General features: G+C 41.4%; 1 protein-coding gene across 1 annotated transcript in view; it reads left to right on the forward strand.

Annotated features, from left to right (window-relative positions):
- TAF1B (TATA-box binding protein associated factor, RNA polymerase I subunit B) overlaps window positions 1-18,460 on the forward strand; it is a 57,850-nt gene that overhangs the window by 2,446 nt on the left and 36,944 nt on the right. The window contains 4 exon segments of the mRNA XM_042461948.1: window positions 789-887; window positions 1,735-1,822; window positions 14,611-14,708; window positions 17,732-17,812. Coding sequence (XP_042317882.1) covers window positions 789-887; window positions 1,735-1,822; window positions 14,611-14,708; window positions 17,732-17,812 — 366 coding nt within the window.

The following is an 18,460-nucleotide window of genomic DNA, read 5'->3' on the forward strand; positions in this document are numbered from 1 at the left end:
GTCTGAAAAGCATGTCTCTTATAGGGCTGGCAGGTGGCCCTCATTATAAGGGATCAAACTCATTTGAGGGTGCAGTGTGTATCCATTTATATAAATTCAATGGGTTTCCATAAATCCAGTATTTGAGGGTGTAGACATTTTGAGAAAAGATGAGGCCAAGTTACAGGAACAAGTGAACTCATTGCCAATACAGATAAAATAAATAAATAAAATGTGTCCCAAAAAAGAAAGCAAGTATGGATTTTTATAAAGACTAAAAATTGTCAGCCCCATATATAAGTTTTGACTATCCCTTATTGATACTGTATTTTGAAGACCTGCCAGCCCTAGTTGTATTGTATAAGGAGAAATTTTGGTTTTCTTTAGTTTTTCAGTTCATTATATGCAACACTTAAAGTGTAAGTATCTTAGTGTTAACAGGACTTCTCCATCTAAATATTTTTGTCTGTAAAGGTGCTGAATCTAATTAAAATAGGTGCTTTAAACCATGATCTCATGTGTGATGTTTACAAAGACATAAGTCCCACATGTTTAATAGAATGTGCTTTCTGGTAGCATGGTATTTGGGTGTTATTCTAGGCACACATACTTGGAAGTCCTACTGAACATAAGTAAACACTTTTAAGTAAACGCACAGTGATTTTTATATGACATTTAAAGGAGATGTAGAATGCAGCGATTCATTTGTGCTGAATAAGTTATTTTTCTGGAATAACAACTGATAGTACCTCTTGGAAAGAACAGACTGTAGTAGTCACATTAAATTGGTTTTTGTTGTTGTATTTTAGAGAGACTACAATGAACCTTGTGCGCAATGTCTTGCTGTCAGCTGGGGTGTTACAGAAGAAGGCAGATATTATTGCAGATCTTGCCACACTGTCATAGAAGTAAGTCATGATCTTTACAGTCATTCCTTTTCCCACTCTTAAATTGTAAATCTTTAATTAAAAATTTAATCATATGCATTGTGTGGGACCTTTCTTCATGATCTGCCTCTGTCTATTTGCAAAGGAGTAATTAGTGGCCCAGAATGCAGATGTATATCTGTCACATTCACAATGGATTTAAAAAAAAAACCTGCTCTGTATTTTCATGTTTAAAGGAGAATTCCACTCCTTTAAACCTCTCAGAAACACAGTTTTCCTTCAAATGATGATGACGTTGGCAATTATAATACTGACCTATTTTTATCCCACCTAAGGTTAAGATGCCAACTCTGACGACTGCAAAGTCAGCAGAGCAGCAGTTTGAGACCCAAGTGCCGCTTGATGGAGTGAGCTCCCATCACTAGTCCCAGCTTCTGCCAACCTAGCAGTTTGAAAGCATGTACTGTAAAAGTGCAAGTAGATAAATAGGTACCACTATTTATTTGGCCACATGGCCACAGAAGTCATCTCTGACATTGCCAGCTCCCTTGGCATAGTAATGGAGATGAGCACCATCCCCTACAGTCGGAAACGACAATCTTGTCAAGGAGAAACCTTTACCTTTTTTGACATTACAAGATCTCAAGTTATGTCTTCATGTGCCACTTTTTAAAGAAACATGAAGGTTAATTTATTGGTGCCATGTGGCTGGATTTTGAGGTGGAGGGAATGCAGTTCCCAGTGAATGCTCAGGACTGGAATTGGCTCCTAGATCAAACAAAGCAGCCCATCCCACTGTAAAGAGACTAGAGAGTTCTTAGCATGTTTGTGTTTGTTAACCTTGTTTGTTTTCAAAATTGTCTTTTAGAGGACTCAAGAAGTTATAACTGGTGATGTTGTTACAAATGCCAGGGCACAGTCTATTTGTAGAGGGTTAAAAAAGAGGAAGAAGTTTGGTAAGTATTTTTCCTCAATTTCTTGTAAAATAAATAAATAACTAATGGAAGACATTGTCTGTTGCTTCATATATGTCTTGAGCAGAACAGCCCTGTAAAGTCACAATTTACAGTGTGCTTTGCTCTTTAGCGCTGACTGTTCATCATGGACAAGATTTGCATTCTGTGGAACACAGTAATGTTGAATTTTTGAGCTTTTCATTTCAGTTTTTAAAAAATGTTTCTAGTCCTAATGGATTCAGAGAGAGGCTTGAAACAGAATACAGGAAAATGGCAACAGTTCTTGAAATGAAAACACTTTTTAAAGGATTCTGTCTTTATAGTACAGGGGTACCCCGGGTTACGAAATTAATTCGTTCCGCCGCCGCTTTCGTAACCCGAAAATCTTCGTAAGGCGAAAAAGCCATAGGCGCTAATGGGGAAAAGCCGCGATTTCGTGCGAAATAGCGCCGAAAAGCACCAAAAAATTTTTCGTAACCCGAAATAACCTTCGTAACCCGGAACAGTTTTTTTGAATGGATTTTTTTCGTAACCCGGAAATTTCGTAAGGCGGCGCATTCGTATCCCGGGGTACCACTGTATTTTCTGATAGTTATTATTGACTGTTCAATTCTGGGTAACTTTCCATAGTTGAGGAGAATATCCTCTAAAATTGCAATGCTACTAAAGAAATGAGGGAGCTGTTTGCCTTGTATGAAGATAATTAGAAATAATAGTTTAAATGTTTATAAATAAATAACTTTGATAAAATATATTCAGATAAAAGAGATAAACTGTTGCTCTTCCACTGAACATGAGAGATAGGAACGTTGGGTACTTACCGTGACACGTTCATTTCCTGCAGAGAAGGGTCCTGGCATCCTGTAATCTGGGTTTAGTTCCTCCTATTTGCTCCTGTAGGCAGGGACAATAAACAAAAGGCCGGCCCCTATATAGGGAGGAGCTAGCCCCCCTGAGCCTCAGTCAATAACAAGCCAAGCAACTAGTAAGGTAATCAAGGAACTGAACTTCAGTAACATCAGCTAAGGGTTAACTAGAACAGAAAAAACTAGTCCAAGAACAAACAAGAACTCAGAATACCAATCCAGCAACAACAAGAAGAACAAGTCAGGTCCACCAACAGGCAGGCAGGGTCGGAGGCCGCAGGCAGCACCCGGGTGGGCAGGATGCCAGGACCCTTCTCTGCAGGAAATGAACGTGTCACGGTAAATACCCAACGTTCCTTTTCCCAGCAGAGAGGGTCCTGTCCTCCTGTAATCTGGGATTTACAAAAGCCCTCTCGAACTGGGAGGGAGGTGCTGCTAGGAGACTGTGGCCCCCGACACAATCTGTTGGAGGAACCTCCTTTCAAATGACGCCTCAGCGGACTGAGACACGTTCAGTTTGTAATGTCTTATGAAGGTCGAAGGTGACTTCCATGTGGCCGCCCTGCAAATATCTGACAGGGAGGCGCTAGTGGTCAAGGCCGCAGAGGTTGAGTGCACCATCAACCCCTCGGGTGGAGTGAGATCAAGAGTTCAGTAGCTCTTTTGAATACAAGACCTGATTCACCTACTCAGAGTCGAGACTGGTATCCTGTACCCTAAAGAGCCCAGGCGAAAGGAAAAGAACATCTCAGATGACCTTAAGGTTGAAGTCCTCTTGATGTAGATTTTGAGGGCTCTGCACACATCCAATGTGTGCCAGGTCTTTTCCAAGTCCTTCTTAAGATCAGAGCAGAATGAAGGCAGGAGAATGTCCTGTGACACCTGAAAGGCTGAGTTGACCCTAGGCACGAAAGTAGGGTCTGGACGAAGGCACACTGAGACAGGCCTAAAAATACACAAGTCTTTACGTACCGACAGGACCCCAGCTCTGACACCCGTCTGGCGGAGGGAATGGCCGTGAGGAAGATGACCTTGAGGGAGAGGTGTTTGAGGAAGGCCTCCCAAAGGGACTTGATCGGACCAACCGTCAGAGCCTTTAAGACCGTGTTCACATCCCAAGATGGAAAACGATGTCTGGTGGGCAGGCCCTCTTGGAAACTCCCCTCAACAGCCTCTTAATGTGAGGATGGCTGCCATTCTAGCTGCTCTCGTATGGAGCAGAAACGACATGATGGCAGACACCAGCCTTATAACCATGTTGGGTCAAGTCTCTTCTTAATGTCATCCTGGATGGACTATAGCAGGTCAGCCACTGAAAACCTGAAGCAGTTGATGAGAACTTGCCTAAGCAGTGGATTATGTGATCAATCAGAATAGAACCTGATCTAATCTGGACCTATGGCAGCTTCCACCCGATCACTGATCACCTTGTCAACTGGTTATAGCAATGAAGGTGATATTAAGGTGATTTCATTTGTAGTAATTAAGACTTACCACTCTGAAAGAGGAATGTTAATGTCTGACCTCCAATTAAAATTTTAAAACAATGTGCAGTTCTTTACTGGAACATCTGTGAACTTGTATAAAATAAGACTAATCCCATGGTTAGGCAAAGAAGACACTGGATTAACCTTTATCTCGCAGACATTGGTGAGTCCATGCAGAAGCGTGGAGGCACTCTGTGTTAACAGGGCATGTGGTCAGAATTAAGTCCGATTTCTTTTGAGGAGGAACTTGTCTAGAGACTTCAAAAATCACCCCAATTCCATGTAGCAGACTATCATCAACCTGTATGAAGGCTGAGGGGTCTCGCGGCTAAATGAACTGCTGATTAAGGAGACATGAAATGGGAACAGGGGGCTTGGCAAGGATAGCCCTCTGGTATCGAATTTCGAGGAGAGAATTTTCTCCACAAAAGGGATCTGTCAACGGAACACAAACCTAAATTTAAAATAGTATAGTGGGCCCTCGATATGGAGTTGGATTTAGGACTTTGCATGGATACCAAATCCATGGAAGCTCAAGACACATAAAATATAATCGCATAGTAAAATGGAGTCTCCTATATAAAATAGTAAAATCATAGTTTGATGTGTTGTATTGTTGTTTTGTTTGTTTTTTGGAATATATATATATATATATATATAAGCTGTGGGCATATAGATGGCTGGTGTAAGTCTCTATATGGAGCTGTATGGTATATTAAATCTGAGCATTTTTGCTAGCAGAAAACAAGGCATAGGCACTAGGAAGTCCGTTTTTCCAGCCCCAAAAGGTAGTAACAATGGTGTTGTTTGGACCAGACCATGCCATGAAAACCCAATCAGGGATAAGACACTCACCCACACAGCAGCTAACCTTATAACCATAAAATCATAGAATCATGGAGTTGGATGAGACCACAAGGGCCATCAAGTCCAACCCCCTGCCATGCAGGAAATCACAATCAAAGCATGCCCAACAATATGCAAAGAAATCTTGTAGCACCCTGAGACCACTAAAGAAAAGAGATTAGCAGCATGAACCTTCATGGCCTTGAGCCCAATTCATCATATGTATGATAGATCCTGTTACAATAGGCTTTCCAAGCCAGGCAGCAGGTGAATGGCAAGCCCATCAGCAGGCATTCTTACTTAAAATTTAACAATCTAGACAAGGTAAGAGGTAATTGTGATTTTTGTGGCAGACCCCTCAGGGCTCTGTAGGATGTCTGAATGGGATTTGAAGCAACCCCTTAGTAGAGAAACCTGATTATATTGTTTTAAAACACTCATGGAGGAAGGGGAGTTTCTCCCCCCATGGAGAGGAGTCTGTTTGTTTTTGATAAGAATTCTTCTTAACCCCCTGTATTAGTGAGAACCATCTCATGGAAGAACCTGTATTTTTTTTAGTTTCTTCCCTTTAACAGACATCTCTCCAAGAAAGAAGGGAAGGCAAGGGGAGCCACATCTTTTGAGGCTAGCTGACTGAGGTTCACTGTGTTTTATAACAGGAACATAATCCTTTTGCCACTAAAATGGAGTTTGGTTGGTCACCTTAATCCAATATATCTATCATCTCATATGAGATGTTTTACCAAAGATCCTCAATGCATGTAAGCATTAGAGGTCTGCTGAGTGACCAGAGGCCTTCTCCTTGCTTGAGTCACCCTGTCTATTAGCATTTAAATGAATCTGAATTGTTAAAGTTTATGCTCTTAATGAGAAGTGCTATGGCTGATAACAGTTTGTACAAAGGAGGTAGAACCATGTGCTCATCCTATGTCTTTGGCTTTTCCACCTAAGGCAAAAAAGGCTCTGGACCTAATGGAGACAGTGATGGAGGCCCATGAGGAGGCAAGAAAAGTCATCATGTGGCTTTTATGGCTAGCCCCCCCCTTGAAGAATTAGTTTCCAGGCATCTTCTCTGGCCTGGAAAAAGGAGAGGGGGGTGAGCAGAAACAGCACAACTCAAACCTCATGTGCTAACATTAATAAAATGAACACCAGAAAGGTTAACCAGTATCTCTTGTAAATCTGAGCCCACAGCCCTGTTGATGTGGGGGCTCTCTCCTCCTTTATTTGCCCCATCAAGGGAGGCTGCCTGGGCAGTGGCTTATTACAAGCACTGAGGAAACTGCTCTTAAGTTAGCAGTGACTGAAGACCATTGCTAATCATGGGTAGATAGCTGCATATGGCCTGTAGTGTAGCCCTGATACTCACAGGGCACTTTGTTTTATTTCTGTTTAAAACAGCCCCAACTTTAAGCTGGGGTTTATAGCTTAGCCCTTTTAATTTCAGGCAGGCTTGATAGTAACCTGGCTGCATGATAGAAGCTAGCTTGGTCCTCAACTCCCTCCCACTTGCATAGGTAGCTGGGAAGGGCAGAGGGACTGCTGTGGGCCATGGCTCTATATTTATCTGAGGTAAGTCTGTGTCCTGAGAAAGGATAATCTCTGATGGAAAGGAGAGGCCAAGTGCTCAAGCTTTTCTCTCAAGAGTGCCACGGTTTGGGGCAGCCAAACACAATTGGGGGTGAAGGGAACTCTCCACCCATGATATCCACAAATGGTTTACCCCTTTTTGTTGTTGTAATTTTTGGGGAGGGAACACAAGAGGATTTGTATCCATGTGGTCTCTCAAAGAATCCTTGGGTTGGAAGAGATCCCAAGGGCCATCCAGTCCAACCCCATTCTGCCATGCAGGAACTCTCAATCAAAGCATACCCGATAGATGGCCCTCCAGCCTCTGTTTAGAAGTGGGTGGCAGAGGCCATGCTCTCTCTGGGGACGACATGAAGCCACTTCGTGCTTTGTTGTGGGATGCTCTGTGGCAGCCAAAAAAGACCATTTTAGAGTTGGAAGCTTCAGCTCCTGCTGGGCCAATTCTAGCTTCCTTTACAGCCATGTGTCTGTGCAACACAGAGGAGGAATCCTCTGCCTCCTTACACACCATCTCATTATAAGAATTCAAAGGAATGTGCAGGAGCCCTGGCAACACCACCATGTGTTTCCCAGACTGCAAAAGGATCCCCCACACCTGTTAGGGTCCTGGGTGCCATTGGGGTTAATGTCCCCATCTGCCATGGGGTTAATGCCCCCATCTGCCCTCCTGGCAGAGTCCCAAACCTTATGCTAGGCATAGTGCCTGCAATGGCCATGGCAGAGGCCTCATGGCAATGCCTGCCCTGAGTGAGGGCATTAGATCTGGCAAAGGTTCTTTGGTGGCTAGAGAGAGAGGGCCCCTGGTACTCACCGTTCTCCTGTGACTTCTGGCTGGCTTGCCTCTCTGATCTTGGCCATTTCAGGCTGGGCAGAGGTGATGCAGAGAAATCCTTTGCCATGGCTTTTGGCTGGCCTGTCCTCTGAACTCTGGCTGGGCAGAGATGCTGAGGAGGGAAGTTTCCATGACTTCTGGCCAGTTTCCTCACTGATCCCTGGCCTTAAACAGGCTGGGCAGAGGTGATGTGGAGAAACAAAGACATACCCCTCACCATCTCTTCCCACGGCTCCCATGTGCTGCAGTGCTGTTTGCAGAAATCTCCTGTGCTCCCACCATGAAAGGGGGCAGCTTTGGAGGAGAGGGAGAGTCATTGGCAAAGCCAAGACCTTTCTCCAATCCTGGGAGCCCTTGCCATTTTAAGTCTTCTTCATGCTTCCAAGGCTGTAGTGCAGAAGCTGCAGAGCAACAGCAAACACATCCCAATGGGTCTCCCTCTGAAGCCAGCTCCCTCTGTTGAGCTGGCAGACCCTGAGCTAGGGAAGCCTGGGTTAAGGATGGCCCTTCACCCATGGTCTCAGGGTCCTCTGCCATAGCCACCGCCAAGGAAGGGGGGAAAGGCAGGAGAGAGGAGAAGAAGGGAAGACCAAGAAAACTCTCAAACCGCTTTCGTAGAAAGGAAAAACTTTGCTGGCTCGAAGAGAACATCCTGCTAGGAGCATAGGCAGGAACAAGACTGAGGCTCAGGGGGGCTAGCTCCTCCCTATATAGGGGCCGGTCTTTTGTTTATTGTCCCTGCCTACAGGAGCAAATAGGAGGAGCTAAACCCAGATTACAGGAAGACAGGACCCTCTCTGCTGGGAAACTGATCTGTCTCTTTCCCATCCTTACTTCACAAGTAGAGCAGAACAGGAATATTTCAATCCTTGATAATATTTCAGCTTGAGCACTTTCTAGTGTGCAAAGTGCTTTGCAGTTCATTTACTCTTCCAACAATATTGTAACCAGGTTAAAACTCAGAGTTGCTGTTTGGACTCCTTTCTGGACATCTGACATAGATTTAGGATTATACCCATTCCCAAAACAACAGAAGACAAGCCAGAGGTTAAATCTTTCAGACCAATTTCCTTAATAAACTAACACACCAAAATATTCACATCAGTTGTAGCCAATAGGATCAATGCATTCATCATGGACTACATAAACCTAGACCAGGGTGGCTTCATGCCAACATGCTCCTTAGCAGACCCAATTCACTGAGTTCTCCATATCATCCACCACTCTATACTGTCAAAAACACCAATGGGACTTTTATCTTTAGATTTGCTCAAAGCTTTTGACAGGGTGGAGTGGTGGTATCTTTTCGAAATTCGTCATGAAATGGACTTTGGTTCAAATATTATCCCAGCCCTGACACAACTCTATCAGGACTCAACTGCCACGATCTTGATCAATGGCATAGAGACTCTCCCCAGATCAAATTGCACCATGGCATCAAACAAGGTTCCCACTGTCACCTCTTAACCCTGAATTCATGGGTACCCAACTTCATGCTTGCGACCATAAAATTGCTTTATCTGAAGATATTTAGATTTTTAAAAAGCATCCTGAGAACTCTTCCCCAGTAATAAAGCATATTATTAGAACTGTTTGGCACTTATTCAGGCCTTAAACTTTACTTTAAAAATCCTATCTTATGTGACTAAATGCACCGCATCTACAACAGGAGCATTGGCTGTCTGGCTTGCAGTTATGTCCCTCAGGATTTCACAGTTTCGGAATATTAATTACTAAAGATACCTCACAGCTAATTTCTCATAATTATAATCCCCTCACCAAGTGGATGAAGAACAAACTAATCATAGCACTCTCTTAAATCGTTCATTTTAGGGTGGGTTGTATTAATTAAATTGTTCTCAGCACCTTGTTTCTTTCTCCTTCAATCGATCTCTTTAACTTCTCTCCGTCTCAATTTAAATTGTAGCAGATACTTATTAACAATTTCATTTTTGACAATAAGCTGTCTAGATTTCCAAAATCAATCAGACATATCCACTCTAATCTTGGGGAATTGGCAATCCCAGATATCAAACTCTACTTTTAGGCTTTCCAGTTGGCCCAATTTACCCAGATTATTAAGGGATGTGGTGGCTCAAATGGCTAAGATGCTGACTTTGTTGATTGCAAGATCGGCAGGTTGGCAGTTCGAGGCCTGGGTGCCACATGATGGGATGAGCTCCCATCACTAGTCTTAGCTTCTACCAACCTAGCTGTTCGAAAACATGTAAAAGCAAGTAGATAAATAGGTATCACTTCTCTGGGAAGGTAAACCACGTTCTGTGCAATCATGATCACAGAGTAGTCTTGGACAACACTGGCTCTTTGGCTTAGATGAGAGATGAGCACTGCATCTACGGTCGGACACTACTTGACAACCTTGTCAACAGGGAATACCTTTACCTTTTTTACCTACCCAGATCATTAGACATACAGCCTTCTCAACTTACCCATGGGTCAATGTAAGTATACTCATCCCTCCATATTTGCGGATTTGATTAGTCACGGATTTGATTAATATGTTCTCTCTAGGAATATCTAGGTCCTCCAGTGAAACTCTATGGTCAACTTTAACTAAAGGTTGCACTGAAAGACCTAGAGATTCCTAGAGAGAATACTCTACTAGGCATTTGTAGCTCCTCCAGTGCAGTTCTATGGTCAGTGTCTGTTGGACATTGACCACAGTTGCACTGGAGGACCTAGAGATTCCTAGAGAGGTGTCCTCTCAGATAAAAACATGATGTTTTTGTTATTTGCAGTTTTTCCATATTCACGGGGGTCTTGTGCCCCTAACACTAGTGAATATGGAGGGACAGGTGTACTGTATTTTAAATCTTATTTAAAAAGGAACTACAGCGCGCCCTTCCAACTGCAGGCTTCCCATCCGCAGTTTGAGCTTCTGCAGACAGCAAGCCCCAGCTTTTTCAATGGGCACACACACACAGGGTGGCACAAGCATGCACGTGCGTCCATTGAAAAGAACGGGACTTAAAAGCATTTTTTGCTATCCATGAGGGGGTCTGGACTGGATCCCCCACAGAAACTGTATTTCCTGGTGAAAAGCAAGAGTGCAATCTGTCCTGGAAGCACAGACTACGCTTTACTCTCTCATCCATCCAGCCTTTAGTGTAAGCACAAACGGTTAGGACTGACAGAAATGTGTAAGAACTATGGCATCATTCTCCTTTCCTTTGTCCTTTACATCCTTCATTACATGCCTCTATGTTTTACCCTTGACTTATCCATAGGTCAAATCCATAATCTTGGCCCCAAAACTATCCCTCGACTTATTATGGGTTCTTGAATAGATCAGACCAGGGCTCGCCTTGGAAGCTAAAATGACCAAGTTGAGACTATCATCCTTTGGCCACATCGTGAGAAGGCACGGATCACTAGAAAAAACAAGAATGCTAGGAAAGGTAGAGGGTAGAAGAATAAGAGAAGGACCACAAACCAGATGGATAGACTAAATTAGGGTGGGGTATGTGGTTATTATGGGCAATGGCTTGCAGGACCTGGACATGGCAGTGGAGGATAGCGATTCTTGGAGATGTCTCATCCATGGGCTCACCATGAGTTGGAAACAACTTGAGGGCAACTAACAACAACAACAACATTTCATTATCTGTACTGTCCATTTTATTTTGCATTATGTCTCTCTAAAATACAATTTAATATTGTATTTTGGGGTTTTTAAAAATATATATTATTGAATTTTATTTATTTATTTATTTTCTATGCCTAGAAGAGACACAAGGCGGCTCACAAATATAGTACACTGGACCCTTGTTATACTCTAGGGTTTGGTTCCAAGATCCCTCGTGGATAGCAAAATCTGTGTATGCTCAAGTCCCATTAAATATAATCACATAGCAAAATGGTGTCCCTTATAAAAAATGGAAAATCAAGGTTTGATATTTGAAATTTATACTTTTTTTGAACATTTGCTTGAATCTGTGTATAAAAAATCTGTGTGTAAGAAGGGCCGACTGTATATAAATGTTTTATTCTGCACTACTTGTAAAGCACCATATACATGGATGGTGCTATGCAAATACACATAATAATAATAATAATAATAATAATAATAATAATAATAATAATATCAACAACAACAACAACATTTGAATTGGCATTAGACTATGAGCAACCTTAAAAACTATTTAGCACCTGCACTGAAAAATAAGTTAAAAGCAAGTTGCAAAAACAACATTGCAATTAAAAGCAGGGCTGGAGCACGAGGAAAGGGAAAGCATGAGTCTGAGGGAGCAGGGAGCGGCAGAGCATGGAAAAATGGCAGGGGAATTGAGATAGAGAGAGAGAAGCAAGAAAGCAAATACGGCCATGAGAGGCAAAGGAAACAAGGGGGCTGCCAAGATATCCGGCCCCAGCAACCAAGTGAAGGAGAAAGGCAAGAAAGAGGGAGATCTTTATAGCAGGGGGAAGAGGGACTAGGGGCCCTTTGAGAAGGACAATAGTGTTAGAGTGGGTTAGAAAGGATGGAGAGAAGCACAGTTGGTGAAACCAGGAAAAGCAGGGGAGGGAAGAGGAAGGCAGCCAAAAGCAGAGAGAGCAAGGAAGCTTCCAAGATGGAAGATCTCAGCCTTCAGAATAAGCAGATAAGTATGTAGAGAGATCTCATAGCACCTTTGGATGGAGTAAGTGAAAGAAAGAAGTTAGCAGCACGAGCTTTCCTAGACTTAAGTCTACTTCCTCAGATACATTCCTCAGATCCAAATGCATCTGAGGAAGTAGACTTGATCCCAGGCAAGGTTTTCACATAGTCGCTCCAGAAGATCAGAAAATGGTGTATCTGTTAATTGTTTGCTTCCCTCCATTAATGGCTTTGCCAAGGCCTGGAACCATAACTGTCTCCTCCATCAAGTGATTGTCTTCTAGAGGGATTTTACCAATAATAATAATAATAATAATAATAATAATAATAATAATAATTATTATTATTATTATTATTATTATTATTATTATTATTATTTATATTTCCCGCCTCTCCCTACAGATCAAGGCGGGATTACAATATAAAATGAAATTACGTAATACAAAGCAATAATATAACACCATCTCCATCACACACACACCAGCATAACATAACAATAAAACTCAGTAACAATTAAAATGATCAAACTTTAAAGCAAGATGGGAATATGCCAATTTTAAAGGGATGCAGAAGCTCAAAATGGGTTGATCCATGAGGCGCTTGATGCCTTGCATAGGATGCCTCCTAACCATTCAGTTTTCTTCATTTTATGGTCTATAAACCATAACGTGGTTAAGATGCCAATTCTGACAGTCAAAAGTTTGGAAAGTTAGCAGTTCAAGGACCAAGTGCCACAAGATGGGGTGAGCTCCTGCCTTTCTTCTGCCAAATTATTATTATTATTATTATTATTATTATTATTATTATTATTTTGTTTTCTTATATCCTGCCTTTTTCCCAATATAGGGGCTCAAGGCAGCTAACAAGTATAAAACAAACAATACAATTTAAAAACAATACAAAATATTAAAATACATAAACATAATATTTACAAAAACAATGAAGCAATTTTAAGGATAAAACAGTTATTAATTAAAATATAATATATTAAAACACAAACCATTAAAAATTTGGGTAGCATTAAAAACCTAGTCCTTCTCTGCTTAATAGGCCTGACTGCACAGGAACGTCTTTACCTGGCATCGGAAGGATAGTAAGGATAGTGCAATCCTTTCCTCTCTAGGGAGGGAATTCCAAAGCTTGGGAGCAGCCACAGAGAAGTCCCTCTCTCTTGTTCCCACCAAACACACCTGAGAGGGTGGTGGGACAGAGAAAAAGACCTCTCCAGATGATCTCAGTACTTTGGGGGCTCGTACAGGGAGATACAGTACTTCAAACAGCCTGGACCCAAGCCGAACCTAGCACTTCAAAAGCGTGCAAATGCAGGTAGATAAATAGGTACCACTTTGGTGGGAAGGTAACAGTGTTTGGTCATGTTGGCCATATGATCACGGAGTCGTCTTCAGACAACGCTGGCTCTTCGGCTTAGTAATGGAGATGAGCATCGCCCCCAACAGTCGGCTATGACTAGACATTCATGTCAAGGGAAAGCCTTTACCTTTACCTAAATGATGAAAGTCACCAGGGCTGTGCGGAGCTGCCCTAAAAAACATTTGCCACCTTGGTCAATTACTCCCACCTTCACCACTTCCAGCCCTTTTTTCTAATGGGGTCCAGCGTCCTCTCACATCCTGTGGTAGAACTGGGCCTCTAAACAACTAGTTCTACCTGGACTATTCCCAGATAGTGATTAAATTTGCCATTGCTGATTAAATGGGGTCCTTGAATTGGTGTGCCTCTTCCTCAGGGCAAGACCAATGGAAGATGGATTCCCATAGGTTATATAGTGCAGAAGCAAATCAAAGTGTGTAAGTGAGGACTATCATAACTACTCATATCTATGAGAACTGTACAAGCAGGCTAATAAGAAGAAAAATCATCCCCCTTTCTGTAGTGTTGGACAACTGTTAATGTTTGGCCACGATGCTAACAAGGACTCTAAAATCCATCTGTTTAATGGTAGAAATGCAGCTCACTACTTGATGGTAATCTGTGCTCTCAATACTTAAAGCAATTTATTCTTCTTTGTGTTATGTTTATACCCATTTTTTCTTCCAAAGTAGTAAGCATGGCTCTCTCCCTGCCTGCAATATTTAATGGAGCTATGTTCATTTTAACCATCACTCACTGTTTCAGGTTGTTTTACCACCATAAAGAGTGGGAATTCCAGTTGATAAGGAGTTTCTAGTGAAAGTGTTTGGTTTATGTAACTGGTTGCAAGGAACTGGTTTAGTAGCCATTGGAAATCTATTATCTGGCAAACCATATTCTGTCATTGCATTGAAATACTTTTCCTGGAGTGTACCAGAACTACTGGATAGGGCTGTTTATGCAAAAGAAAATTCTTTGGATAAGACTGTTATTTTTTGTTGTTGAGGTAGACACTAAATTATTAACAGTGCATATTTACTTGGAAGTAAGTCACACTTTGTTTAGTGTATCTTGCTTCCTATGATTAGAAATGCATTTTAAAACTTCTGATTTTGGCTGGGACAAATGTAAACTATAAACCGTAGTACTGTAGTCCATTTTCTATGTATTTATTTTTTTAGATAAGGGCTGGGAATGGTACATCTGTGAAGGCTTTCAACATATACTCCAGAAGCAAGGTGAAGCTCTGCAGTCCTTAGGAGTTTCTTCACATTTAAAGGTTCAGTATAATACTTTTCTTGATTTAGAATATCACAAGGGTGCAAGGCTCTAGTTTGTGCTCTTCCATACATGCTTTTCCTTGCAAGTAGAAATGTAGAAGCAACACAGACAAATATGAGTAATCTTAATTGTGCCTGCTGAAATAATCCAGCTTCAAGCCACTGTGTGGTTTGGTTCTTCCCATAGTTAAGGATATCCACAGTTCAGGATTCTTCTGATGCAATGCTGAATTGCAGTTAATCTAAAACTGAAGTGGAAAATTCCCAATATACATAAACCAAGCTGATGATTTTGATCCTTTTCAGTCTGGGTGCATTCTTGCTTTTAAGCGTTAGTTGCTTTGGTGGATGGCTGTGCTGGAATGGTGGGAGTGTGTCTGTGTTAGCCCCCCTGGATCTCTAAGCAGCATTAAATGCATCAATATTTATTTATTTATTTATTTATTTTCTATCTGCCTTTCTCCCAGCATGAGGTTCAAAGTGACATACAACAATGTACAATCTTACTACAGCAGTTAAAACAAAATTAAACTGAACAATTTTTTAAAAATACAAGTTAAAAACAGCATTAAAAATAAAATAGAAACACTACACATACCCTGTAGCATACTAAACATAACAAACCCCACAATATACTAATAACTAAATACCTCCTTAAATAAAAGATCTTTACGTGCCAGTAGAAAGGCAACAGGGAGGGAGTGAACTGGAACCTGCCAGGAAAAGGAGTTCCACAACTTGGAAGCACCCACTGAGAAGGCTCTCTGACATATCCTATCTGTCATATTGAAATAAAGCCTTCCTCTGCAGATCTTAGAGCTCAGGCAGGGTCATATAGGGTGATATGGCTTAGATCCAGAGATCTTTTGTGCCAGATTTTTCCCAGTCTTTCTCCAGGCTCCATCCCTTCCCAGAGATGCATGCAAGGAGTGAGTAGTTATTGTTGTGTACCTTCAAGTCACTTCTGACTTATGGCGACCCTAAGGCAAACCTATCATGGGATTTTCTTGCCAAAATTGGTTCAGAGGAAATTTGACATTGCCTTCCCCTGAGGCTGAGAGACTGTGACTTGCCCAAGGTCAACAAACCAGGAAGTTCTCTCCATCCTCCCATAGTTTTAACTGCAGCCATCAGACAGTTGAATATTTTATTTACATATAAATGCATTCAAAGTGTTTCCCATATATTATCTTAGTAATACTTTAAACATCCCTGTAGAGTTGTTGTGTTGATCTTCAGTGCTCAAACCACTACAGCATGCTGGCTCTGCCCTGTAGAGTAGGCCATCATTATTCTTCCCCACACTTGAAGAGACAGTGCCTTGCTAGTGGCTGCTTAGCAAATTTATGGAATCTCTATTAAACATATATTGCTGCCTTGTAAGTGGTAGTTGGCTGAGGGCCATCATGGTGTAGTGGTCTGTGTGTTGGACTAGGACTCTGACTTGGGTTTGCATCCAAGCTTGCCCATAGGAATCCACTGGGTGACCTTGGGCCAGTCACACTCTCTCAGCCTCAGAGGATGGCAACGGCAAACTCCCAAGAAGAAACTTGCCAAGAAAACCATACGATATGTTTGCATTAGGGTCGCCATAAGCCGGAAAGGACTTGAAGGCACACAACAACAAAATGACACCAACATTGTCTTTTTTATTTTTTGCTTTTGCTTTTTCCTGTTTGATCTTTAACACCTTTACCAGATGAAGAAGCCAATGGAGCTTCTAAAGTTTGCGTCATGCAACAAGTGGTAGTTGATTTTTTGAGGCTCTTTCCTATAGAAGAGCTGCTTGGACATTTATAGTGCTTTGGCTCTTTTTTTTAAACACCCTATAAAATGCAGTGGGTCTACATTTTTGTCTTCTTGCTTCCTTTTGACTTTAAGCTGTGAAGATAGTGAATTCTTAACGGAATGAACAGTCTTGATGTATCCAGTTAACCCTTTTTGCTAACAGAGCCACTTCTGCCAACAGAATGAAAAAGGGTTGATTGGCCCTTCCAACAACAGCTCTCTGCCATTTCTGTTCCAAAAGATTAAGGATCTGTGTGGGGAGCAGAGGAGGAGGAAGAGCTGTTCTTGAGTTCATTGCTTATGCAATGTTGAGTTTTGTATGTGCTGACAAAGAAGTATTACTGTACTGAATCTCTTTTAAAATGGGTCTGTGTACGGGAATAGAGCTGGGGAAATTTTGTAAGGATTAGATAATAGAGGGAAAAGTCAAGGGAATACATTATCACTATATTAAGAAGAAAATAGTGAAAACATTAATTTCTCATTCGTGTCATTCTTTTTGCCCTCATTCCTTTCACACCCATCTTTTTCTGTGTCTTAGTTTTCCTATAATTAGTTTAAATTATGAAAAGATGTTCTAGCCTTAGTGTTTCAGATACCATGGTATACAATGGGGTACTAAAATTGCGTCTCTTATCAAGGTTTGCTTTTTGGATATTTTTTTGTCCAGGGAGGGGGGGTATTTTCAAGCTGTAAATGTTGGAATGCTTTATCCATGGATAAAGGATCCATTGATATGGAGGACTGGCTGTATGTTGATTCATGGCATGTAGTCATTGTAAGGACCTGTGGCAAGCTGTGGAATTCCTCACCTGATTTGTGGCGTAGTGGTCTGAGTCTATCTCTGTTTGTATCATGTCATCATCTTTGATATATCCCTTCCCACTGCCAGGACCACATTCCTCTCTTCATTGTATGTGATATGTATGGTAGCCTGTCACGGAGTACATTTTCATATTCATACCAATTTTATATGCAGTGATATTTCAGTCAATATGCAATATATTTATCATATAGTTTTTGGAAGAAAAAACATCTGTCTAGGCTTATATAATCAACACACCAAGAGTCTTTAAAGGTTAATGAATGAAATGTATCCATATAACTTGTTTCAGAACATTTCCCAAAATTCATGAATCAGAAAACCATAATAGAGTTCCTATAATGTGTGTAAGTGTAATGAGTACATGAATAAAAATATCTGACTACATACCTGTTTTGTTATTCTTCTCAGGATGAAGTTCTGTATAATCTATGGCGAAGATACCTTCAGAAGAGCAAACTGGCTTACTGTGACAAGCCTGATATTTTATCAGTAAGTGTTAAGTTCATAATTCGTGAATAGTCATCTTTTCTACACTGACAGGGTCCAAGAGCATTGAGTGGGCAGCTGTTACTGGCTAGGAGGTTATGTTGTCTTCCTCCCCTCTGCTCCCATTGGTTTTGAAAATACCACACACACTCTGCCATGATTCCCCTCAGGCCAGCCAGTGGACATGGGGCAAAGGAAGAGGCTGGGTGGTGGCAGGAGCTCACTGCCCATTATCCACTCTTTTAACCCAGTTTGGGCCCAGGTGGGCAGCAGCTTAATGGTAAACCTTCTTTTACATCAACCTTGATGAGAAGAGACAGAAAGAGAGCATTTGTAAGCTGTGTTGTCATTATCTGAAAAGTACTTAGAAAACTTTAGGCAATAATTGTTACATTTTTTAAAAAGTCTACAAGACACACTGGGTTTTTTAAAAATGTCTTTTGCTACAATAGATTAATACAAGTATTACTTTGGAAACAGATGTTATACCTTCTCTTTATCTTTGTGAATGAAAACAAAGAGGAGATTGTTCAAATAGTACTTTTCGTTAGCTGCAGCTGATGAAGTGAGGCTTTGCCCATGAAAGCTCATGTATGCTACAGAGAAATGAATTAATCTTTAAAGCACCACTAGATTCTTTTTAGATTAAAA

The sequence above is a fragment of the Sceloporus undulatus genome, chromosome 1 (genome assembly GCF_019175285.1).
Source record: "Sceloporus undulatus isolate JIND9_A2432 ecotype Alabama chromosome 1, SceUnd_v1.1, whole genome shotgun sequence".
In the NCBI taxonomy this organism is placed as follows: Eukaryota; Metazoa; Chordata; class Lepidosauria; order Squamata; family Phrynosomatidae; genus Sceloporus; species Sceloporus undulatus.